Genomic DNA, 24,954 nt, shown 5'->3' on the forward strand with positions numbered 1-24,954 from the left:
CTGGGTCTGTTTATTTTGGGTGCAGATTTCTTGGTCACCACCCTATGTCGGGCCCATTCTGTACAGGACATATGTGGGGTTTTTTTTATTACATTTGACAACAGTATGTTTCTGACTAGCTGAAACTAGTTAAACTGGTCTTCAACACAACGTCAAACTTGCACGACAGCCAACCTAAGAAGCATGAAGCTCCAACTGTCATACATTTAAAATAATTCACATTGTCAAATCACATATCAATTACAGCAAAATTATGGTTAATAAGATTCACATCCAATTAATTATGCTAATAAATTGTTTCAGGAATTTGAGCAACAGTAAGCTTTAAGAAATGTTTTAAAAAGAAACAAGCAAAAAAAAGTTAAGTACAACACATGTGCGATTCACATGACCCTCTTTCCATTCTGCATTTGTCATTCATATAAGGTCAGCGGAGGCCTAGTGTACCCGCACCTAAGGTTACTGCGCTAGAGAAAGTAAACAGGCTGTCCCGTGAAAGGTCTGGTCACTGGAGCTCCCCCGTCTGCCTGAGCTATAGGCAGAGAAAGGCTTGTGCATCATGCAGTCTTTTAAGGAGCTTACATGTGCTTGTATCTTATGATGCCAGCTAATACCTCTATTTATAGATAATCCTATTTTAACCAAAGAAAAGCCTAAGCTATACTACAAGGAAATGTCCAGGGGTGGCAGGGGCAGAGGGGTGATTTGTTTATCAACCGAAATTGAACTTTTTACAAGAAAATATGATATTTTCCCTCATCTAATTCTTATGACATTCAGTGTTTAATTTGCATGGAAATTATTACAAAAAGGCTTGTTGGAAATAAAATAGGTTAATATTAAAATATAGCCTATCCTTTCTGTTGAAATTAGAAAAATACCACCATCCTCATTGCCAAGTGTGGTAGTCTAATGGCTTCGGATGTGGGCTGATCAAATTTCTCAACCTAAAAAGCAATTCCCAAGCAGGGCTGATAAAGGAACTGTGACGTTACTGAGATCACAAGTCTGTCCTGTCTGATTTCCTAGTTTGATGATGCTGACTGGTCAAATACCTAAGAATGACTCTGTATTACGCAAAAACATTAATGTACTAATAACACTGAATCATCCACACAGAAAATAGGTTAGTACATAAATATTTGTTTTGCTAAGAACATGGCGCAACTCAAAAGACAAACAATATGTACTCTGAGTACTTTCCGAATTTAAGGTGATGATGACCTTAACTTTATCATAATTTGTAAATAAAGTGAACATGTAAACAAATAGAGATGAACACGTGTGGTTTTCTCAGTGGAAACCATCAAGTAAACAGCATAGGATGTTACAGGTTTGTAGAAAGATTAGAAACGTATGGAAATACTATAATAACAGGTTTCTGCATTCTAATAAAAATGGAAAGATCTGAAATATGTCACACTATCATAGATAGAGATTACAGACAAAGGAGATCTAAAACACAAGCCGATAGCTTAAAAGATCTTGAGGAAGAAACTAATCTGCCTCAGCAGTCATGATAGGATAAAACTGAATGGAGATGTTTGAAGGATGTTGCAGTTTCTGGTGACAATTTGACTAGACAATTGCATTTAAATAAAAAAATAACTAAGAATGATAAAGGGAAAAGTATGGAATTGGTGGACATGCTTAGCAAAATCACCTTCATGTCTACCTATGGTCACTGTGTTCAGACATGTTCCTGGATCAACATATTTTGTTGATCCTGGAACAACATCCCTATCCGAAAATTTAGTCCTAACCTTTTCCCAACCCATAAACCTAACCCTTCCCATAACTTATCCCTAAAATCAGAGGGAAATCAAAACGATAGCTGAATAACACTGATGTGGAAGCAACTAACCCAGGTTGCAAGCCTAAATTTGCAATAAATGGTAAATTTGTAACTCAAATCTGATTGGTTGAATGGACTGTTGTTCCAGGATCAACAAAGATGTTGATCCAGGAACATGCTGTACTTGGTGAAATCACATTGACCCAACCCTCTGAGTTACACTCCAGCATCCCTGCGACCCAACACAGAAAAAACGATTCAAAAACTGATACATGGATGGATATTATCCTATTTTATGTTACATTTTTGTATTATATAATAGAAATGATTATATTATCTTCCAATGAAGACCTCTTACCAAGTCAAATCTGAAACCTTGATGAAACCTGATTCGGTCTCAAAAAATATTCTTGGGAGGCCTGATGCAATACTCTCAGTACGTACTGTGCCTGTTTGTCTGCTTGAAACGCTTGTTTCAAGTTGCATCAGCCGAGCAGACTTTAAGCGACAGATCTGCTGACGAATGAGCGTGAGAGTGTTCTGTGACTGACAGCTGGCTCGCCTATGAAATGAAACAAGCGTGCACGTTTTTTCCTGGTTCGTGAGCCAATCCGACAGTTATGCGCTTTTAGAGTCACAGATAGATGAATTGATTGGATAGACGATAAGACGCCCCGCCCTATCTACGCTATGATTGGTCCAGATTTTGAGCAAGGTCAGATACGCCCATAGACATCGCCGCATATAGTCTGCCTCAAAGCAGCCCACATTTCATCAGCCGCCGAGGAGGAAAAGCAGCACGGCAGCCTAGGGTGCTCGAAAGCAACGGTTAAAAGGCTATTTCTTCTGACTTTAAAGTGACGTGTGATTGGCTGGGTAGAGGTTTGTTGGTAAACAGGAGGCTGGCTGCTGAGCTAGCAACAGCTTTTGTGTTTTATTCAAATTGAAAGAGCCGAAGAGGCCGAGATGGAGTTTTAAGGCAATAATGCGGTAACTGCACGGCATCGGCATGCACCAGGCACAGAAAAGCGATTTGCGGGACTGCACCATCACAACTGCCAAGCAGTTGGGCTCTAATACCGTCCGCGGTATAGCCGTGAGCCAACCGATACCTCTCCTACTCGACAGGAGGAAGCTAACGCTAGCTAGTTAGCCTGTGGGCCCATTCATTTAGCTGTTACATCAAAGCGTAAGTTACACTACAACCCTTCCTATCCTCATACCACACTGTAAAGATGAAACCTCAAGACATCGTCGCTGGAAAATCCAGTCTGTGGATTTTCGGTTACGGCTCGTTGGTTTGGAAACCAGACTTCAAGTACAAGAGGAGCAAGGTCGGTTACATTAAGGGGTACAAGAGACGCTTCTGGCACGGGGATAATTTTCATCGTGGAGATGATGAAATGGTGAGTTTTTCATATATAATTTTTTTTATTATTATTATTTTAATAAAACGCATAAGTAAATACCTGAACATTGCAACTCATTGACGTTTGCGTGTTTCCATGACAGCCCGGAAGAGTGGTGACGCTCATCGAGGAGGATGACGTAAGTGTAACTTCCACTTTTTATAGGAACAACGCTATGAATAGACAGCAGATAATATCACATTTTGTGGGCATAATTTTCTGTTTACTCATACTTGCCTTGTTCCAAACCTGGATGATTGACTAATTTCCGCTAAACGCACAAAAAAAATATATTAAATTGTTTGACAACGTCAGTCTCCATTCACTTTCATTGTATAGAAAAAAAGACTGAAAATAAATCGTGACTGAGGCTGTCATTATACCTAACATCTTTTTAATTTTACTGAAAGAAAGTCATTCGGTTTGGAACAATGACATTTTGTGAGCAGATGACATTTTTTATTTTTGGGAGAACTATCCCTTTAAATGCTTGTTTCTCTCATCATATGTGACTAACCTAAAGTTTTCATACACAGGCGTGCACCTGGGGTGTTGCCTTTGAGGTCACTGGCTCTCAGGTCGAAGAGTCTCTCAAGTACCTGAACGTGAGGGAGGCGGTGAGAGGCGGCTACCTGACCCAGGCCGTAGATTTCTTCCCGCAGGGCGTGAATCAGTCACCTGTCCAGGCTCTGGTTTACATCGCCACGGCTGACAACCCTATTTACCTGGGGCCTGCAAGCACGGAGGAAATCGCCGCTCAGATCGCTGTGTGCAAGGGGAAGTCGGGCCACAACATCGAGTACCTGCTTCGCCTGGCGGAGTTCATGAGAGTCAGCTGCCCTGATGTGGACGACCCTCATCTGTTCTCTATCGAGGCAGCTGTTCTTGCAGTCATTAGACCCATATTGTTAGCATCCTAGAAACCTGTATCTTCTGTAAAACATTAAATATCACTGAGGCTATCAGCATCTAGTCCAAACACCATTAAGGTCCTAACATAAAGTTAATGTAGCCGTCCTTGAGGTGTGAATGTGATTTAGTGTCTGTTCTCGAATATCTTATTTTCTCTATACTAAGCGGTTTAAAAGTTACTCCACTACCGTAAAGGTACTGTATTAAGGGAATGTGGTGTTTTAGGCTGCTGTCGTTTTGATTCTGTCAGTTTTTGTCATGTGACTCATGTGGTGCTGTAGTACAAATGCATGCTTGTGTGACAATGTATTGCCAAAGTTTGTCACGTTCTAAAGCTGTTTGCATTTTTGTTTTAAATATGTGAGCATGAAACCTCAATACACTTCCATTTTAATTTGCACTGAAGCAAAATACTGTTAAGCCATTATAATTGTTGTCCTTTTGCACATTAAAGCATTCAAAGAACCTGTATCCTTGTCGACAAGTGTGTTTGGTGTGAAATTAAGTCAGTATGTCTGTTAAATGTGTAAGAGTTTTGCTCTACCTATAGCTCAAGTAGACTTGCATTTGAAGGACTTTTTTAAGATTCGGCAGAATATTTGTAGAAATACATTTATCAAGAATCACATTATCTCACAGTGAATATTTCAAATCAATGTTTATTTTAGTATTTTCTTAAAGTTAGTAAAAGGACCATTTGGGTTTTTCTGTAGGTATTTACACTGACCTATAAAAATAGACAAGCAACTGGGGGAAAATGGAGAACTTTGAATAGGTATGATACCCTTGAAGTATTTACATACATAGAACATTTATCATCACATTTAAAGACCAAATAAACCCAGAAATGGCCTTCCTCAAAAACCACAGCCATTTGTCACGATGCAACAAAACGATGGACTTTTCATCATGTTTTTAAAAATAAAACAGCTTTGAAACAATTTACAACTAGCACAGATCATCATAAATTACCAAGTTTTAACTTAAGCTATGATACATTTCACATCCAAGTATCTTAAGTCACAATATGAGCAGTGACATGTTTTTCGAGCAGCACTCACATCAGACGTTTTTTCATTGCATTTACTACAAAAAACATTGATTTCTTTTATTCTTCCCAAGAGAAAATATATATTAGTATTTAAGCCAAAATCTTTGAATTTGCAGCAAATAAACATAGAAAGAGAAGGCCATTCGGTATTTAAATTGAACAAATGTCAACGAGTCTGTCCTACAAAAATAAGCGATCTTACAAAAGCAGTCTTATCTGTTCAGGTAAAGACTTTGTTCAAGAGGGTGTTTAATAACCACCATCCCTCCCCTTTCCCATTTCAACTCAACTCTGCTGATAATGATGCCAGACATCTCATGCTCTGCCAGAAGATGAAGAAAACTCATTCAGCCCTGCTGCCCTTTGCTTACACGGTCATCAGAAATAAAAAAACAAAAAAACATGGTCATCCTTACAACAGCTATTTTCTGAATGAAGGATCAATGAGCTAAATTTCATATACCGAAGATCAAATTCTCGATGACTCGTTTTTTGCTTTTAGGGAAGTGCACAACCTCCCATATTGCGCACCAGACACCGAAATAGATGCTAAGTTGGGTGTGGGCATCACGTTGGGTTCCACACTGACAGTAGGGCTTGTGGTGTGACAGTGGCTCGACATCATAAGCGTGAGAATTGTCAACCTGGGACTGAAAATGTACTGGCCATGCTACAATCAAAAAGCAAGGGTTCACAAGCTGCTACCGCCCACTGTGGTTGCTGGGTACTTTGCTTCTTTTAGTGGGGTTGTGTTGGCTTTGTGAACTGCCATGTGCTGAAGTCTGTGAGTTGGTTGTCACAGCGCTGCCTTTAGCCTGTGGGGAGGAGGTGCCAGCTGGAACAAAGGCAGGTGTGGTTGAAGACCGAATGAGAGCCGGCTGTATGGAGCCAGTTGCTGGAATACCTGGAAGAGAGTTGATTAACAATGGATCATCTGTTACAGGCCTTTTTTACCAGCAGTTCTGTTAGTCAAAGTCAAATCTGCTACCTTTGGACACACTGTAGCCGTATGCAGCATACGCAGCTGCAGAGGCAGCTGCGGCCCCCGCCATCGCTCCCGCCATGGCTGCAGCACTGCCCGCGGTGGACTTCCGTCCTCTTCCCTTCCTCACGGAAGACTTGCCTGCTCCTCCAGAGCCTTTTGGTCGTCCTCGACTCCGTCCGGACCTTCCCCTGCCTGGACTGGATAGATCTTGGGAGGAGACACCTGAGAGAGAGTCATGTGTGATGAAATGTTAGCTTCCTGGCACAGTGCAGACATACTCCACTGTTCAAAATGTATTTTATTCAGCAAGGATGTATTAAAAGTAGCAGTAAAGACATTTATAATGTAACAAAAAATTCTATTTCAAATAAAATACTGTTGTTTTGAATTTTCTATTCATCAAAGAATCCTGGGGGAAAAAAACATATCACAGTTTCCACAAAAATATTAAAGGTGCCCAAGAATGCTTTTTCACAAGATGTAATATAAATCTAAGGTGTCTCCTGAATGTGTCTGTGAAGTTTCAGCTCAAAATACCCCATAGATTTTTTTAAATAAATTTTTTTAACTGCCTATTTTGGGGCATCATTAACAATGCACTGATTTACACTCGACGCCGCCCCTTTAATTCGCATGCTCCCTGCCAAACGAGCTCTCGACTATATTACAGCGCATTTACAAAGTTCACACAGCTAATATACCCCTCAAATGGATCTTTACAAGATGTTCGTCATGCATGCTGTATGCATGCTTCGAATTATGGGAGTAAAGTATTTATTTGGATGTTAACGTTTTATTCTGAGTGAATTTGAGGCTATATGCTCTGTGGCTAACGGCTAATGCTACATTGTTGGAGAGATTTATAAAGAATGAAGTTGTGTTTATGCATTATACAGACTGCAAGTGTTTAAAAATGAAAATAGCGACGGCTCTCTTGTCTCCGTGAATACAGTAAGAAACGATGGTAACTTTAACCACATTTAACAGTACATTAGCAACATGCTAACGAAACATTTAGAAAGACAATTTACAAATATCAGAAAAATATCATGATATCATGGATTATGTCAGTTATTATTGCTCCATCTGCCATTTTTCGCTGTTGTTCTTGCTTGCTTACCTAGTCTGATGCTTCAGCTGTGCACAGATCCAGACGTTACTGGCTTGTGTAATCCCTTAAACATGGGCTGGCATTATGCAAATATTGTGGGCGTACACCCCGACTGTTACTTAACAGTCTGTGTTATGTTGAGATTCGCCTGTTCTTCGGAGGTCGTTTAAACAAGTGAGATTTATATAAGAAGGAGGAAACAATGGTGTTTGAGACTCACTGTATGTCATTTCCATGTACTGAACTCTTGTTATTTAACTATGCCAAGGTAAATTCAATTTTTGAATCTAGGGCACCTTTAAGCATCACAACTGTTAAACATTGTCAGTAATAATAAATAATAATAAGAAGAAATGTTTCTAAAGATTTCTGAAGGACCAGATGTGACAAACCCAGCTTTCCAATCACTGGAATAAATTACTTATTAAAATATATTAAAATGGAAAACAGCCGTTTTAAACTATAATAATATTTCATAATATTACTGTTTTTGCTGTATTTTTGATCAAATAAATGCAGCCTTGGTGAGCATAAGTGACTTCTTTCAAAAACATTTTTAAAAAAATCATATCAACCTCACATTTTTGAACGGTAGTGTAGCTCAAAATATGATTTCATAGATCCACGACTATTTAACGGATTATGTGCCAGTTAAACATCATCAACATGTTTCTTCTGAATGGTTGGAGTTTTCATCTTCCACTAATCATCAGTTTATTATGAGGTTGAATGCCAAGGCTATCGGAGCCACTGCGGCCTAGACTCACGCAAACCCTGTCTCCTTTACAGCCACAGTTCTGCTCTCGTTTCACCGGCAAGCTCGATCCCACAAACCTCTGCGCTCTCAGCTTTACAGCCTAGACTGCAACACTGCTTATTAGCACTGCTCATCACTTGACAGGAATGCAGCCAAATGTGTGTTGAGAGGCAGGGCAGGAAATACTAAGAAAAAATACTATGAATAGTCTTCTTCTATTGCTCCGTGGTCCAGTTCTGATGCTCACGTGCCCACTGTTGGCGCTTTCGGCGGTGGACAGGGGTAAACATGGGCACTCTGACAGGTCTGTGGCTATGCAGCCCCATACACAACAAACTATGATGCACTGTGTATTCTGACACCTTTCTATCAGAACCAGCATTAACTTCTTGAGCAATTTGGGGATTACAAAATCTAAATCTAAAAAAAAATACAAAAAAGGTTACTCATTTATTTTGTATAAAGGTTCAGAATGTTAAAAAAAAAGTAAAAAATGCATAACAACAAAAAAAAAAAAAAAAAGAAAAGAACATTTTTTTTTTGGATATCCTATATTTTATCCTATATAACTGTTTATAACCGTGAGAAAGCACCTTCCTTTTGCCTGCTGCGACAAATGAAAAGTCTGAACCTTTGAGTGTGTATGAAAGAATTGACAAAAATATCCTATGGCACCAGAGTGAATCTAAGAGGAACAGGACTGTGGAATTTTGTGGGTGAAAGTAGAACAAAACGTAAAAGTTTCAGACGGAAATGGGATTAAATACAACTTATTTTTGCGGGAACGGGAGAGAATCATGGGGGAGTGGGACTAAAAAATCCATCCCTTGCTGACCTCTAAATACTAGTTTATTTTTTGAACCTGTTACTGTTAGACTTCAGAGTAGATTCCCTGACCTTTCCCAACTTCCGAGAATGCATAATACTGTATGAAATTTTATGAATACTGTATGTGTAATATGACAAGGCTTGCTGTGATATACATGAGACTGATTAACCGAGGGTACCAACCATTCATGGTGTCAGACACAGAGCCGGCGATGGAGGCGGGAGAGTTGGTGGCACGGGACTGCGGAGCAGAAGACACGGGTTCGTCCACGATTACCAGCATGTCGCTGCTACTTTCATCTGCAGGAATGGAGCTGGGCTGGAGCTCACTACTCAACGAAATCTGCAGAGACACATAGTTCTGGGGGTGAGACAGGGACAAAGGGACAGCACCACAGAGGAGAGACAGCAGGACCAGAAGATGGACGAGGAGGAGGAAGAGCGGCGTGAGATCAATGAGGCAAGTAAATGAGAGGATGTGTGTTGACAATGGCATAATAGGCTCTATAGAAATCATCCATTCTTTGGGAAAGTTCTCACATGATTATTTTGTGGACTCATCACCTAAACAATGTCATTACAGGACCAGCACTGTACAATTACTTTTCCTGACATCATGACCTCTGTAATTCAACACACATTATCAAGATCACACAGTTATTTTAAATCCAGTCCAGGAAGTGCATATGGGTCGAGTCTCATTGGTTCTTACCTCACTGAAGGGGCTGGGCATGGCAGAGTCCATGTCCACACTGATGAATGAGTCTTCTCCATCCGCAGACAGATTGGAGTTGTCTGCAGATGGGACATAAGGGATGACCATATTCACACCCTCCTTCTTCCTTTTAGCGTCTGGGTCATCCTCCTTTCTCTTCTTAAAATAAGAGGGATGCAGGGTGACAGGACAATTGGACAAGAGTGGTTAGGGCATTTTCTGAGTGATCCGAGTAATCAATGCCTCTATCAGGGCACTTACCCTTTCTGCATACTTCTCCCTCTTCCTCTTGCGCTCTTTCACCTTACTGCTCTCCTCCAGCTGCCGTTTCTCTTCCTGCCGAAAGCGCACTGCCCAGAAATACAACCATACCAACCAATCAGAGGAGAGCAAATGGTCAATTGATTAATTTATCATTACATTATTTAGATTATACATATTATTTTATGATCATAAACAGAGTGGTAACTCACACTTTTTCTCAAGCTCCTCATCATCCAGCAGCAAGCTGACCACCTCTTTGGGCTTCAGAGTGTCAGGTTTAAAATTTCCTCCTGATATTACCATCCTCTGAATCTAAAGTGCAGATCCCACATCAGAGAGCGATTATTGAGACAGAGAATAAATAAATCAAATAAGTAAGAGCAGAAAGAGGAGAAGACTCGACTCCTGAAAACATATACTGACTATAATGATTTGTTGATACAGACATCCTGGACTACATGTGACTGTTTAGAGCACATATGTAATTACAGTATAATTAGTGGTAATTGCAGTTAAAATCATGGGCTAAATATTCCTTTAACCCCCTTGTCACTGCAAAGACTCTTCTGAGGTTTGACATTTAGATAAATATAGTTCTTGTAACTTAAACTGACAGATGTAAACTATTAGGGGGAAAAGGGGGTAATTTGTCTCTCCGTTGCAGAATTAGCTGAATTAAAAGGAAAACGTGTTACATTATATTTTATAGAACCTTCTGGCCCAAGGAAGGTATTAGATACTGTGTACTAACCTCACTCTTTTCTTTGGCTCTCTGTAGGATGCGCTCCTCAATTGTTCCTTTACAAATAAGCCGATAGACTGTGACCTGCTTGGTTTGTCCTAGTCTGTGGGCTCGATCCATGGCCTGCTGGTCAACTGTGGGGTTCCAGTCACTGTCGTAGAAGATCACCTGAAAAGAGAGGAAATTAGTCACATGAAATGATCTACTCATATGAACTCATTCCTATTTATGGTATTCCACAGATGGCATTTTAGTTCTTGCAACATAATTCACATTGGTTTAAAAAAAAAAAAAAAAAATCTGTTTAAGCCTCAGATTGCAAAACTTCACATTCGCTGTCTTTCTCACTGCATATTGTACACAAAACTGAAAAGCACTTTCTGGATCTGGCAAGCTCTTATCTGAATGGCCAACCCAAAGTAACTTCAGGGAGTAAGAGCACATAGGGGTTTTCATCAGTCCGGTTGAAGACAAAATCATGTTCACAAGGCTGATACAATGAGCACTGTTAAGGATGAATTCACTGAATTTGCCAAAAGTTCGACAGGATATAAGTATATAAATAAGTATATAAGACATCAAATATATATAATATTTTTACAGTTTTGTGTTATAGCAATAGCTTTTGTCCACTGAATTTTTTTTACTCATTTTACTAATTTAGCTGACCAAAAAAAAAAAAAAAAAAAAAGACATTTTAGTTGACAAGAGAGTGTAAAAATATTTAAACATTTTCTTTATTAATTTAAACATTGTTGTCTACAAAACATGAATGACATGCATGTCTTTGCACTATCAAAGAGCTAATAAAAAAAAAGTTTAAAAAGCATTTTTATCATTAATACTGTTAGGGCTGTCAAAGTTTATGTTAATTTAATAAATTAATTATGTTTCATGCAATGATTTTAAAAACATTTGTAATAATGTTTTTAACAGTAAAAAATAAAAGTAAAAGTAAATATCTTCTATATATTGTTATAGTAATATTCTTTCATTTCAGTAAAGTGATAATATAAAAGACAATTACAGAAACTGCTGCATTATTATTTATCTGTTTATTTAATGCCTTTCTATTATTGCGGTATCCACCTTTTTCCACCCCTAAACAAAAAAAAACTGTGGTTGGTCACTTAACATGCTGACCATTTAGTCAAAACTTCAAAGTGTTCATATTAAGGTCAATGAGTTCAGTGCTAAATGTCTTCGGGGTCATACGATATTAGAGGCCGTTCTCATGGCCTCCAGTTGGGGGAATGCGATCTGGTAACCATGATGTGCTGATGGGCTAGGGCCTCACCGTGTCTGCAGCTGTCAGGTTGATCCCCAGGCCTCCGGCTCTGGTACTGAGGAGGAAGACAAAAATATCCGTCCTGCAAAGGGAGGGGAGACCAGAACAGTGAGAGAAAGCAAATAAAGTGGCGGCAGATCGTGCTCTTTAAGGGGCCTGCCCAACCACCCAGGATTTACACAGAGAGACGTTTCAATATACAGCACACTCCTCTAGAAAATAAAAACCAGAGCCCACTGCACCCACAGAGAGCTGAGCTAATGCAAACCAGACCCTTTGAGGAAGGGCGGGGAAAGAGAAGAGCGCCTGACAGCACCGACAGGGATGAGGAATTTATGCTTGGTGACATTTTGAAAAAACAAGCCTCAATTAGGTTTAAGAAGAGACGGCCGCTTACAGACGTGTACGTCTTCTTTTCAATCTTGGCTGTCAGGCGGCTGAAAACTCACCGGCTCTGGAAGTCAGCCACCATGTCCCGTCGCTCCGAAATCTTGGATGAGCCATCCAGTCTCATGTAAGTATGCTTGCGGTACACCATGTACTCCTGCAGGACAGTTGAGAAACATTTGAAGTAAGAAAATGGAAAATCAAGCAGGGAAACAAGTCAACGATATGAAACTAGTGTATCTATAATCACTTTAATCCTCTCTTTAAATCTTCAGAGCTGGTTTTTAATAACATTCCCTTAACGTGCAGCCACAGACCCTCATTAGTATTGCAGACTCTTTTCAGTGACTTTTCTCAGATGACCTCCCACTCTCCTACACCACCCAGAGTGAAACCTCGACTCCATCGGGCCTACAACTCCATTGGACGGCCTCCCAAAAGCACATCTGGACTGTATGAAGCGAACATTAGCACTCTCTTTGACATTAAACGTCTTTGATTAGGACTTTGTTCCAGCCTGAAGTAACATTAGATCACAAATCCCAAGGTTCTTTGCAGCTGTAAGTAACAAATGGGACCATCTTAAACGGCATTATACCGCTGAGAACATAACTCTGGGTTAGCAGAGTGTTGAACATAACGTGATTTAGCCTGAGACTTAGGAACAATGCCCGGAATACACTTGAACAGACCTCAAGTGGGGTCTGAGCAGTTGAACACATAATAAACAACAAAACTTGACCAAAATACTCAAGGGGTTTGCTTGGAAAGACACAATTTCAAAGGAGACAAGACTTGACAGTCTTCAGCTTCTGAGAATAATTGCTATAGAATAGAGGTTTTCAAACTGGGATTCAGCAACCTGGTGGTGCTGGGTGAAAAATTATAAAAAGCTTCTGCAATAATATAAGCCAGCTGGAAACTTCCGGTGAAATGTCACTTGCTGGTGTGTTGAGCATCAATAGTGTATACTTAGTTTATAATCAGAATATAGGGACTTAAATAGTCAGGCAGAGCATTAATTTATTTATTCAAATGTAAAACGGCATAAAAAAAAAAAATAAATAAATAAAGACGTATCTCAGTGTTCCTCCTCAGCTAATTTCAGTTCGACCATCAGTTTCACACTTTCGTGTGAAAAAAAGCATCAGAAATTAAATATTTATTGTGCACTTTAGTTAGATTCATTGAATAAAATGTGAGTTTTCACAAGTGTGCCAAAACTGATTGAGCGCAGTGCTCGCATTCGGTGTTATTCATTCACAAGAAAAGTTATTGTTTTTCATGAGATTTTGTGAGTACTTAAAATATCACATTGACAAAATGTATTTTTAAACCTGGTCATTTTATAATGTTTAATATTTATTCAAAAGCGAAACTAAGTTAAAAGCTATTACAGGAAATGGCTAATATATACGCAAATAAATGCTACTCTGCCCCACCTGCTGGTTATAGTGGTAACTAATGACTTTATTATTTTTAAATTAGTGTTTTCTATCAAATGTTGGATTTCCTACATTTTGAATCGTTCTGTTTTACAAACGGGGACAATCTCAGAAGGAAGAACAAATAATGTTTTAAAAATAACATTTGAAGTGCTGGAAAAAAAATGTGTGTGCGTGTCTAATTACAGACAGTCCCAACAGCTTCTTTATTGCAATCAGTAAAACAGGTTTATTGGCAAATTATGTAAATATGATATGTACATATGTAGATGTACAGCGAGTAAGTTACATAATGATCACCGGAAATGCCCAAGCTGGCTTAACGACAAACCAGGAAGTAACCGCGCATATAGTATGCATCGACGTCACTTTCCCGCCCTCAGCTGGACTGAGTGGCAAAAGAACCTGCTGCATGACTGGATTTAATAGGGGAAACTGCGAAAACGCGAGTAAAACAAACTATTACACTAAAGGCTGGGCTCCAAAGTGTTCCTTACAACTTGTCAAATAAACCTAATCCATGGATATTGACATGCAGCCAGGAGTCTTGTTTCCTGACATTTATATCTGATTTCGACGCAGGGGAAACACATAAAGCAAATCTGCCTGTGAATATTTTATATAACTACAATATAGGTAGGTTTAAATCCGAGTAATCACTTATATCGATGTTAAATATATAGTCATATTCTCCAGCCCTAAAACTTATAGTTTTTGTCAGTGCTTATTTAAAAACACCCATTTATGCAGAATATAAGATGGTAATTTAATTGAGGAGTTGTCAACACAATATATAAAAATACATATACGGTATGATTTTACCTCAAAATACAACAATTTGTCAAAATGATAACTGCAAATCCATCTTTCTTTGCCTGGAGTCCAGCTGTTTCTGTGAATTGCAGCAATCCATTTGCTTCTTTTTTCTGTAGCTTTCAGCTGTTTTTAAATATATACCTCAGGGTTTGTGTCAAAGCTATACAGTCAATCGCAAAGCTCTTTTCCGTTTTGGGTGTTTTTCGCGGCATTTAGGCTGAAAACCAATGCTGCCACTCAGTCTTTGTGCCACTCAGTGGGCGAAACCTCAGTCCTAACGGTCGACGGTGACGTCACGTGCATACCCTCTATAGTCAAGTAGGACTACATTAGGTAGTCAACAAAGCTAAAAATCTGTCACTGACTGGACAAACGCAGCACGTGACCTGTTTATATAAAGGCTCTAGCATTGCGCATCCTCATGTTACACACTGCTGACTGCAATATTAAGTTTCTTCTGAGTTAACTTTTTTCAAACTATTAAGGTAAGAATGAAGGTCTCTTCTTCACTCCAACTGTTGCGTTTTCCATCGGCATTTGACATTTTTCCTATCATACACAGAAACAATTGTTTATACAACGCACAGTGTTTCTGTGACTGCCCAAAGCGCATGAATATAAGGCACGCGATTGGTTGTCGGTTGCTAAGCATCTAGTTGTAACATTCTAACACCGCATCGTTTCACACTGTAAAAGCGGTGCTAACCCTGCTCCAGAGCAGGTTTTCATAAAAAAGCGGTGCTAAACCCGCATCTAAATTACAAGTATGAAACGCTGTTTTACCCGGGGTTAAAAGCAGTGTTTAGAAAGATGATAAACCGGGGTTAAAGGATTAGTCCACTTTTAAATACACTTTTCCTGATAAATTTACTCACCCCCATGTCATCCAAAATGTTCATGTCTTTGTTTCGTCAGTCGAAAAGAAATGAAGATTTTGAGGAAAACATTCCAGGATTTTTCTCCTTACAGTGGATTTCAATGGCTACCAACAGATTGAAGGTCAAAATTACAGTTTCAGTGCAGCTTCAAGGGCTTTAAACGATACCAGATGAGTAATAAGGGTCTTATCTAGTGAATCGATCGGTCATTTAAAAAAAAATACAACCGTTTATGCTTTATAAACAAAATATCGCCTTGAACGTACTTTCCGCTTCCGCATTCTTCATAACGCTTACGCTGAATGTTCTACGCCTTCCCTATTCTACTTACGTAACGAACGCGGCGGCAGTTTCGTTTTTTTTCCGTAACTTGAATAGGGAAGGCGTAGGACATTCAGCGTAAGCGTTATGAAGAATGCGGAAGCGGAAAGTACGTTCAAGGCGATATTTTGTTTATAAAGCATAAACGGTTGTATTTTTTTCGAAAATGACCGATCGATTCGCTAGATAAGACCCTTATTACTCATCTGGTATCGTTTAAAGCCCTTGAAGCTGCACTGAAACTGTAATTTTTACCTTCAATCTGTTGGTAGCCATTGAAATCCACTGTAAGGAGAATAATCCTGGAATGTTTTCCTCAAAAACCTTCATTTCTTTTCGACTGACGAAAGAAAGACATGAACATCTTGGATGACATGGAGGTGAGTAAATTTATCAGGAAAAGTGTATTTAAAAGTGGACTAATCCTTTAAGCGCAGTGTGAAAAGCCCTAGTGATTAAAATATAAGAATTGGCAGGACAAGTTATTACATTTTGATGAAAGATTATGATGGCAAACATTTTTTCTTTTGAATTATGTGCACCAGAAAATAGGATTAATTTAGATTTTTATGTTGACTTAAAGATAAAATATAAAAAGTGTAGCTTTGCATGCCAATGCCAAAACTAATAACCAATCAAAACCCATGTTTTTCCATGCTTAACTTTTTCTATAGACCATCTACTTCACAAATAAAGGAAGTCAAGTCTACATAATCAGACTTTAGAGAGACTGCCATGGAAAATGCTTAAGCCAAAATGAATCGGAAGGAATTCCTATTGACTTGAGGTGTTTCTAGACTACGAGAGTTGTTGTGTTGGACTATAAGCCTGTGTTGACAGTGTTATTGGAGGCTTCTACATTTAGCTCCATGTTTGGCTTGCTGCTGAACATGTGGCAAACAACTGTGTGCCTTTGGAAAAAGTGATTGTTTCCTCCAGTTATCTTCTCTCAGCCACCTTTGTCCAGCAACAACAATATGGAGCTATTTAACAACAAACATTCCTTTCACAAATCAAATTTCGCCATCTTTTCTTTTGTGAGATTAACACTCAAAATACATTGAACATGTAAACAAAAACACGAACAGCCTGACCTCAGAAATCTACAATCGATTCAGTACAGACAGATTTCTGTGGACATGAAGGAAAGGTTGAGGGTTGAGGGGAAAAAACATATCACAATGACGTAGTTACGTAATGTTCACAGGCCACAGAGCTGTCAGTCACCGACAGTGAGAAGTTCCTGGAAGCACTCACCTCTAAAAGGTCTATCATTCGGGTCATCTGAGAATAGATGAGGACTCGGTGGCCCTGAGACTTCAGTCGTGTCAGAAGCAGGTCTAGAGTGTGAAGCTTCCCGCTGTCTGTGATCAGAGACTCTTTGTCTGAAGAACAAAGCGGAGAAAAACACTGAGAAACGGTAAGCAACGTGTCAACTCACAAGATCAAAACTGTATCCCACACAGTCAGAATGAAGCTGATTAGATAAATTAAAGGAAAATAACGAATAAGTTTGTGGAGTGACAGCAATTTCCCCTCTCCGCTCAAAGCGTTCTGTAATCACTCCACTCCCGATCCACTCCGGGTTTTCCATTTCCTGCTCCTCACTTACCGATGACAGAAAACCTCACTCTCGGTAGCAAAATTTGTACCCAGTTTCCGATCCACTGTAAAGTTCTTTAAAAATGTTTGTTTAATAATATCATGGACATCTAAGCACAAAACATATTAAATGAAAAAAAAATTATACGGTCAGGATGAAGTGTTATCGGAAAGACTGTTGTCTGTGGTTACAGGCCAATTTTTTTAAATTGATTTATCTTTACTTTTACATTTAGGTAAACATTTTGTCATCATCCAATGTTCACTGCAAGTTAATCTTTAAAACACTACTAAAAAACACTACTGATTTACTAACACTGTTAAATGTAATCTTTAAATCTCAAAATTAATTTCCATTTTTTCATTTTAGTCTAAACTATTTTCTTAAGTAATTCACATCATCCTATATTTATGAATCATTTCAGTTTTTATTTAAACTGGTCATCATCAAATCTACATCACTTATGTAAGACCTCAACACATTTGACTGACGTTCACAGGCCAGAGAATCTAGTGGCAATGGACTGTCAATGCTGTCACCCCAACAGTGCTTATAAAAGAGGAAGCACGGGCTTCCCATTGTTGACTGGTACAACCCTTGACCCTAAGGTCAGCTCATGGGGGGTAAGTTAAATGACCCTGCTAGTCATGGGCACTCAGAAAGTGATTATACACACAAAGTGAGCCGGCTGCCAGAGCAATCTAGAGATCCCCAGAGAGAGTTTGAGGCCTGCTGGCCGAGCCTTAGACAGTACAAAAAGCATGTCAAACACACGGCCAGCGTGACCATGTTGCTGTTACCACACCATGTCCATGCTAATGTGAACCATATCTGAACCCTGACTCAACACCCCCATGACCCTGAAAGGGTCACGTGTGTAACCTTTTCAATGAGTGGAGGAGAATGGGCTCAAATGAGCCTATACACTCAAGAATCTCATACTCACCATGCTGATAATTAACAAGATAATGAACACATGGATCTAATTTACTCCAACCAAGATGAATGTTTGCTCTAACGCAGGGGGCTTTAACATCAGGCCTGTGGGCCATATTCAGCCTGAGAGATACTTTCAAATTAACCCTCAAGTGCTGCTCAAAGACTAACGAACAAGTCTCCATGCTTATATTCGTCAAAATAGCTGGGTTACATACGGCTACATTGAACTACATGGAAAACTAGATCAAATCTAACCAATATAGCAGAGAGGAAAAAGTAATCATGAAGAAATTCCACATCCTTCAGTTTCAGACAGAGCAGACATCTAAAATTCCCCTGGAAATGTTCAAAAACATGAGGTTAAAATGGGTAAAATCTCTTGATTAAAAGCTTTTCTGAAGATTGTTTCACTTATTGGTATATTAAATAAAGATAATTTAATGTTTTCTTTAATTATAATGTAAACAAATTATATATCTACAATATTATAATTTATTATATATTTAAATACATTTATTTAACTGGGCTTTTTTTAAATAAAGCCGAATGTACACTAACATTCAAAAGTTTGGCGATTTATTATGTTTTTAAAAGAAGCAACTTATGCTTACCAAGGCTGAAATTTTTAAACTTGTTAAATATTATTGCAATTCGAAAATAACTGTTTTCTATTTTTAAATTTTAAAATGTAATTTATGCCTGTGCTTGTAAAGCTGAATTTTCAGCATCATTACTCCAGTCTTCAGTCACATGATCTTTCAGAAATCATTCTAATACAGTGATTTGGTGCTTAAGAAGCATTTCTTTTTATTATCACAGATGAAAATGGTTGTTCTTCCTAATATTTTTATGGAAACAACTCATACATTATTTTCCAGAATCCTCTGATAAATAGCAAGTTCATGGAAAAAGCATTTATTTAAAATGATCTTTGCTGTCACTTTAGATCAATTTAAAGCATCCATGCTAAATACTGGTATTTAATCCTGAAAGTATTAATTACTTAAAAAAAAATCTTTCTGACCCCAAATTTACCTAACTTAAATTGACAGTTGCTGTAGTGATTTACAGTGACTTGCTGCTGAGCATGCACATTTAAACTAATAAAGATCTCCTAGAACTGGTATAATGATTATATACTACACTACATAATGATTATATACTATACTACTTTCAGACCACTAAAGACTGCTTGAAGGATCACATTTCATCGCCTGCTGAAATACGTGCACACGTTTAACAACCATATCCCATTCTGGTAACACCAATGGTTTCTTTAGCAAAAAGCAGAGGTTTCAGGTTCCTGATTGAGAGAAGGACGGTTTCAAAAAGAGAAAAGAGAGACTCCCATACGCTCTTGCCCATAAAGCTCTAATCTAATGGGTCTGGCGTCAGAGGGATAAGGCAACGAGCTGCCAGATCCCACTTTAAGAAACCCCTGAAAGACTGTGGGATGAAGATGGTGATCTAAGGGGATGATGTGATCCGTTGGTACCCACAACTCAGCGGCACCACTGAGTCTCCTCTGGTGTTTCCATTCCCTTCTTATCAAATCCCCCCACACGTCCTATTTCACAAGCCTGATGACTCTGCAATTATTCTGTTTTTTCTGTTAGACTTTACATGCCACTTCATCCAAAACATTCTGAGTCCTTAAACATGCTTATCAAACAAAGCTAATTTCGTACAAAAAAAACATTTTCAGAGGGTTCTAACAAGGGCGACTACATCATTTAGAATTCAAAATAACAGATTTAGGGGTGGATTATGGTGGAATGAAAGTTCATAGAGGACACCATGTATTTTCAGGATGCTTTCCAACTGCAAACCAAAGGGAACTCAAAAGGTACCAAGCACTGATGTCGCCATCTGATGTTACCATGGTTACCACTATCAATCCAACCCACCTGCTGGTGGCAACCCCTTAAACGTGCCCTTCCAGGAGCCTTGGCTCTAATCCAATCCGTCCCGTCCAGAACTCGGGTCTGACCCGAGGGTGACCCAATTTAAAAATCTGCCACAGAGCCCTGGACGAGCTCATTAACCCCACTGCCTACTTAATTGCCCTTCCGCTGCATGCTAATTTCATTAAAGCAATCTGAGCTTTAGGGCCATTTCTTCTGACAAAGGGACAGTGGGTGAAAGCACAAGCACCGGCTCTTATGACCTCTATGCTACAGGATTAGCTTTAGTGTTTACTGACGCCCAGTACAACCACTAGCCAACACCTAAACATGGGCACGGGGCCAAGTGGAGAGGTTTATGCTTAACACAAACAATATTTGTTTTGTCACTCTATGACACTGTGAAACTTTGCACCTTAAAAACAGGGCAGAATTGCAAAAATAAATGATGTAATCACGCTTTAGAAGGGCATGAGCTCAGATTTGAAGTGTGATATACTTCCAAATTAAGGGAGAATTCACTCAGAATAAACATTCTGTCATCATTTACTCACCCTCATGTTGTTTTAAACATGTCTGACTTTCCTTATGCTGTAGAACACAAAAGAATATATTCTGAACAAACTGTTTTTGTCCATACAATGGAAGACAATGGGGTCCAAAAAAACACTGTGAAATATCCCTTTAAACTTTATAGAAAAACATTTAAGACATAAACCCACAGACCAGCTGCTTAAGAAATGTTCAGATAGTTGGGATATTCCACCTAAAGCTGTCTTTTTGTAGTCTACAGGTCAAGATCACATGAAATGTGACATATTTGCCACACACACTGTTTGTGGTGTCTTGCAGCAGTCAAGCGACCACAGATCTTTCAGGGGTGGGAACTGAAATGGGCAAATGAGGGAGACTGTCATTAAGCTGTCATATATCGATTGTACTCACCAGATGCCGCCTGGGATCTGTGCACAAACACAAAAGCACAGGGGATGAAATATGTGACCACATTTTCAATTTCACACAAAATGGAGAGGGAGGCAAAGCAGACTAAAACCAAGCAAAATGCTCCCTCTGTAGGCCAGAAGGAGAACTACATCAGGGAAGCAACTCGTTTCATGAAAGGTTGACATTATGACATTTGCAGCCTTTGACCTGCAAAAACAAAATACGTGGTGGTCTTGAGGACATATTGAGCAGTGGAGCTCATGGGAAATCAGGGTTCGAGTCTGTCCCTTGCCATGTTCTCATACTGTTCCCCCTCTCTCTCCCCTTGATTTTCTGTCTCTTTCCACTATAAGAAAATGAATGTAGCATCAAACAATGAAGAATAAATACAAAAGAATAGTAATACTATTCTTTATTAGAAGTGTGATATATTAGTGTGATTATACTCTTTTTTTTTTTTTGGTAAGTGAAATTTTAAAAATATCACTTTTAATATACAAACTAAGGTGTTAAATATAATAATAAAAAAAAAGAACTGGCATTTGATTAAAGGATAAGCTCCCCAAACACCTTGGTGAAGCCTGGCTGTTTTTCGCAGCCAGAAAGGCGGGGCGAGGGAGCAGATCACAAACAATTATGCAGTCACTGTTGTTTGGGCCCCAAATCAAAAAGGCCAGGAATATTTCCGGCCATTTTGCTGGAGTGCAGAGATTCTTTGAAAGAACAGGAAGGGAAAGCAGAGTTTCCCACAGGCTGTCTGTGAGCTGAGCTCTGCAGCATTCTCACTCTCTCTCTCTCCCTCAAAACAACACTTTAAAGCAGCAGTTGCGTTACAACAATGTGCAGAGCTATTGTAAGAGAAAGCCTGTCCTTCTGTGGCCTGCTCCCAATTAGCGTGACACGAAAGGTACAGCAGCAACACGCTAACACACTCGAGTGTATAAACCACCCCATGGGTGGCTGCACCTATGCTGACAGCATCAAAAAATATGCATCGAGTTGAATCTTGCTACATGTGTAATTAAGTGAAGATAAAAAAATATAGTAAATGCTTATGTAATAAAAGGAGGGCAGAGGCGAACTACATTCGTTTGAGGGTTATCTCAGGAATAAATGTCTCTAAAGACATAAATAAAAATCTATATTATTATTATTACTATTAAACGTATGACATGTTAGTGTGATTATACAACTCAAAACTGTATCTGTAACTTAATATAATCTATATTCAGTCTACAGACCCCCATATATAATCAAAATTTAAAAGACATCTATACAGTTTCTTGTAAAGACCCTAGCTTATACTTTGTAAAATTAATGGTATAAAACAGTCTAAAATATAATTTGGAAAATATTTAATGGCCCGGTTTCAGGCCATTGACAGGGCTTAGACTAAGACAGGATTAGGCCTTAGTTCAATTAGGACATTTAAGTAGCTTTTATGAACATACCCTAGAGAAAAACATTACTGGTGTGCATCTTGAGACAAAACAACTAAAATGCATGTTTGAACTGAAAGCAACTTGTACTGACATATCTTAAAATATGTCAGTACAAGTTGCTTTCAGTTCAAACATGCATTTTAGTCTAGGACTAGCTTAAGCCTTGTCTGTGAAACCAGGGGAATGTCTCTTAAGTTAGTCCACAACCATATTCATAGGCCTAGATAATATATTCCAGGTCTACAAGGTCTAGACTTGGTCTAAACACTGGAAAAAAAAAAAAAAAAACTTTGTTGAGGAGTTGAATTAGAACAAGAAATATCTTGATTCTTAGTTGCTTTAGCTTATTTTATTTTTGTCTTGTATTTGTGTAAATCATCTAAGTCATCTTGAGGCCCCCTTGGCAGTTTGCTGAGGTTCCCTAGAACCACTGCCCTGGCACTGCCTTGTGGCCCCCGTTTTAAAACCCCTGATCTATATAACTTATTTCTATATTGTTTTTTATTTTGCAACTTAAGTTTCAGATTTACAAATACAGCTATATTTTGAGTTATATATTAAAAAGATCAAATTATTCAAGATTATTAAAAAGATATTATTAGAATATTATTATTAGAAATCGATCAACACAGTATCCCATTTTGGCAAATAAACACTCCGCCAGCCTTTATATGGAGATGTGGGCCTTTAGTTCCATTAGCCAGTGGTGGGAGCGCCAACATACTTCAATGACTCTTACCCAGTCTTGTGTCATTTCCTTCCCTGGGTACAGTATGACTCTGAGAAAATGGGAGAAGTGCGCTCTGAAACACCTTAAGCCTGTGAATGAACATTCAGAGTGATACACACACACACACTCACATTCAAAGCGCTTACCTAACGCTGTGCAGAAACAATGTCCAATAGTCCAACTTCCTTGCTTTGTCCCCCCTCCCAACTTCACAAGCTCTCCCAGACCTCTTTCTCTACCCCAGTCTGCTCCCAGCAATTACACTGGAACGCGCACACAAACACATGTCTGCGCACAATTCACGCTATAGACTCATGCAAAAATTAGTCTTATCTGCAAAATAAGTCTTAAGCATGGCCTGGCACTGCTCCTATCGCACTGCTGTGCTAAACATGTGACAAATGGATGTGCATTGCTGCCAAAACAGTGACAATGACTAAGAGGTGCACCGACCCTCAGACGTGGCCTCTTTCGTGACCTCCAGCCCTCTCCCATGGGTCTACATCTCGTTTTTAGCCACTCTGTGAGTTTTCTTTGATTGAAATGCACTTTGACCCCTGAGCACAGCAGTACCACGGGGTCCCCCCAAGGGCCTAAAGTCTTGTAATAATGAGCTGGGATGCAGTTCTCTGGTTTGTGTTCAGTCTAAAGGCACAGTGACATTTATAGTTGCTTGGCAAAATTTTGTAGGCCAAATCCAGTCATTTTAAAAAGCAATCAGTGCAATCAGGAGTTTTGTGCGAGGGCAAAAAAGTTCCCCAAACAGATGTCGCTCATGTTCAAGTTGGTCACCAAATTCTCCAAATTCACCAATAAAAAGGTGCTTTAGTTTGACTGCTGTGCAAGCTGTGCCAAAGACTATAGATATAGACAGTTCACTACTATTAGTTATGAATAGGAGAAACTGCAATGCGCAATATCCCGCCTTCTAAGTACAAAAACCAATCGCTGATTGATAAGGTCAATTGCTGCCTTTAGAAGTTCCAGTTCCCATAGTAACTTGAGACTTGCTCTTAGGACTGCACATGCGCATTAGCTCATCTAGCCTGAAAACTAAGCTTTTTTTAAACGCTATTTGAGCATAAGAAACCATATGGACCAGTTAATGTTAAATTTTGTTGCCGATTTGAAATATGTTAGTTTTTGAGATTTCAGGATTCCCCCATTCAAATAGATAGGACTTGGTCTTAGATACCCAGAGCCATTGCAAATATGGCCGCCGAGTGAAGAGACTTTTCTTGAAAGGGAATTTGGCTGCGCTTTATACATTGCTGAACTATACTACTACTACTACTCACAATAAAGGTCTTTGCAAGGACAATAATTGGATACAAACGTCTTTCAACCGCTTTTACACACATAAACTTGCATGCTAACTCCAAGCCAGGATAACACCTACCTGGAATCCTTATGAAGGACCAGCCGTGTCTTTGCTGCAGGGCCATGACGCCCCCTGGGAACTGCGGGAGGAAGGCCTGAGAGCGCTGAGCCCAGGCACAAGCCAGCTCGGGGGATCCGTACAGGAAGCACTGCTTAGCAATGAGACTCCCTCCATCGCGTATTAACCTCCATTCATACTCGGCACTGCGATCCGCACAGTAGCGTTCCATGGGAACTGAAGTCACCTAGGGAATGAAGAAAATTCCTTAGTCAACAACTCCAAGGCTGTTTACACTAATAAATTGTA

The 24,954-nt window shown here is 39.2% G+C and overlaps 2 protein-coding genes across 4 annotated transcripts in view; one reads left to right on the plus strand and one right to left on the minus strand.

The window, feature by feature from the left end:
* Positions 1-2,553: 2,553 nt before the first annotated feature.
* Positions 2,554-4,585, plus strand: chac1 (ChaC, cation transport regulator homolog 1 (E. coli)). The gene is made up of 3 exons (XM_048206583.1): positions 2,554-3,201; positions 3,308-3,343; positions 3,741-4,585. Exons 1-3 carry the CDS (start codon positions 3,031-3,033, stop codon positions 4,122-4,124), a joined length of 591 nt encoding a protein of 196 aa, XP_048062540.1. The 5' UTR covers positions 2,554-3,030; the 3' UTR covers positions 4,125-4,585.
* Positions 4,586-4,759: 174 nt separating this feature from the next.
* ino80 (INO80 complex ATPase subunit) overlaps positions 4,760-24,954 on the minus strand; it is a 45,375-nt gene continuing 25,180 nt past the window's right edge. For 2 of the 3 annotated variants that reach the window (XM_048206581.1, XM_048206579.1), the window contains exons 27-37: positions 24,667-24,892; positions 16,962-17,089; positions 12,307-12,401; positions 11,867-11,939; positions 10,579-10,737; positions 10,037-10,139; positions 9,825-9,913; positions 9,561-9,722; positions 9,032-9,191; positions 6,156-6,374; positions 4,760-6,071 (exon numbers count right to left, since the gene is read on the minus strand). In XM_048206581.1, the coding sequence (XP_048062538.1) occupies positions 5,869-6,071; positions 6,156-6,374; positions 9,032-9,191; positions 9,561-9,722; positions 9,825-9,913; positions 10,037-10,139; positions 10,579-10,737; positions 11,867-11,939; positions 12,307-12,401; positions 16,962-17,089; positions 24,667-24,892 (1,617 nt within the window). In that variant the 3' untranslated portion in view covers positions 4,760-5,868. The remainder of the gene's footprint in view (positions 6,072-6,155; positions 6,375-9,031; positions 9,192-9,560; positions 9,723-9,824; positions 9,914-10,036; positions 10,140-10,578; positions 10,738-11,866; positions 11,940-12,306; positions 12,402-16,961; positions 17,090-24,666; positions 24,893-24,954) is intronic. The other variant, XM_048206580.1, reaches the window with a different exon arrangement.

This window comes from Megalobrama amblycephala, linkage group LG11 (assembly GCF_018812025.1).
Source record: "Megalobrama amblycephala isolate DHTTF-2021 linkage group LG11, ASM1881202v1, whole genome shotgun sequence".
NCBI classification, from domain to species: domain Eukaryota; kingdom Metazoa; phylum Chordata; class Actinopteri; order Cypriniformes; family Xenocyprididae; genus Megalobrama; species Megalobrama amblycephala.

What these genes read in the sequence shown, in the direction of transcription:
- chac1 (XM_048206583.1), top strand. Translation starts at nt 3,031, where the DNA reads ATGAAACCTCAAGACATCGTCGCTGGAAAATCCAGTCTGTGGATTTTC. An exon ending in ATCGTGGAGATGATGAAATG is followed by an intron (nt 3,202 to 3,307) that starts GTGAGTTTTTCA and finishes TTTCCATGACAG; the next exon opens with CCCGGAAGAGTGGTGACGCT. An exon ending in CGCTCATCGAGGAGGATGAC is followed by an intron (nt 3,344 to 3,740) that starts GTAAGTGTAACT and finishes TTTCATACACAG; the next exon opens with GCGTGCACCTGGGGTGTTGC.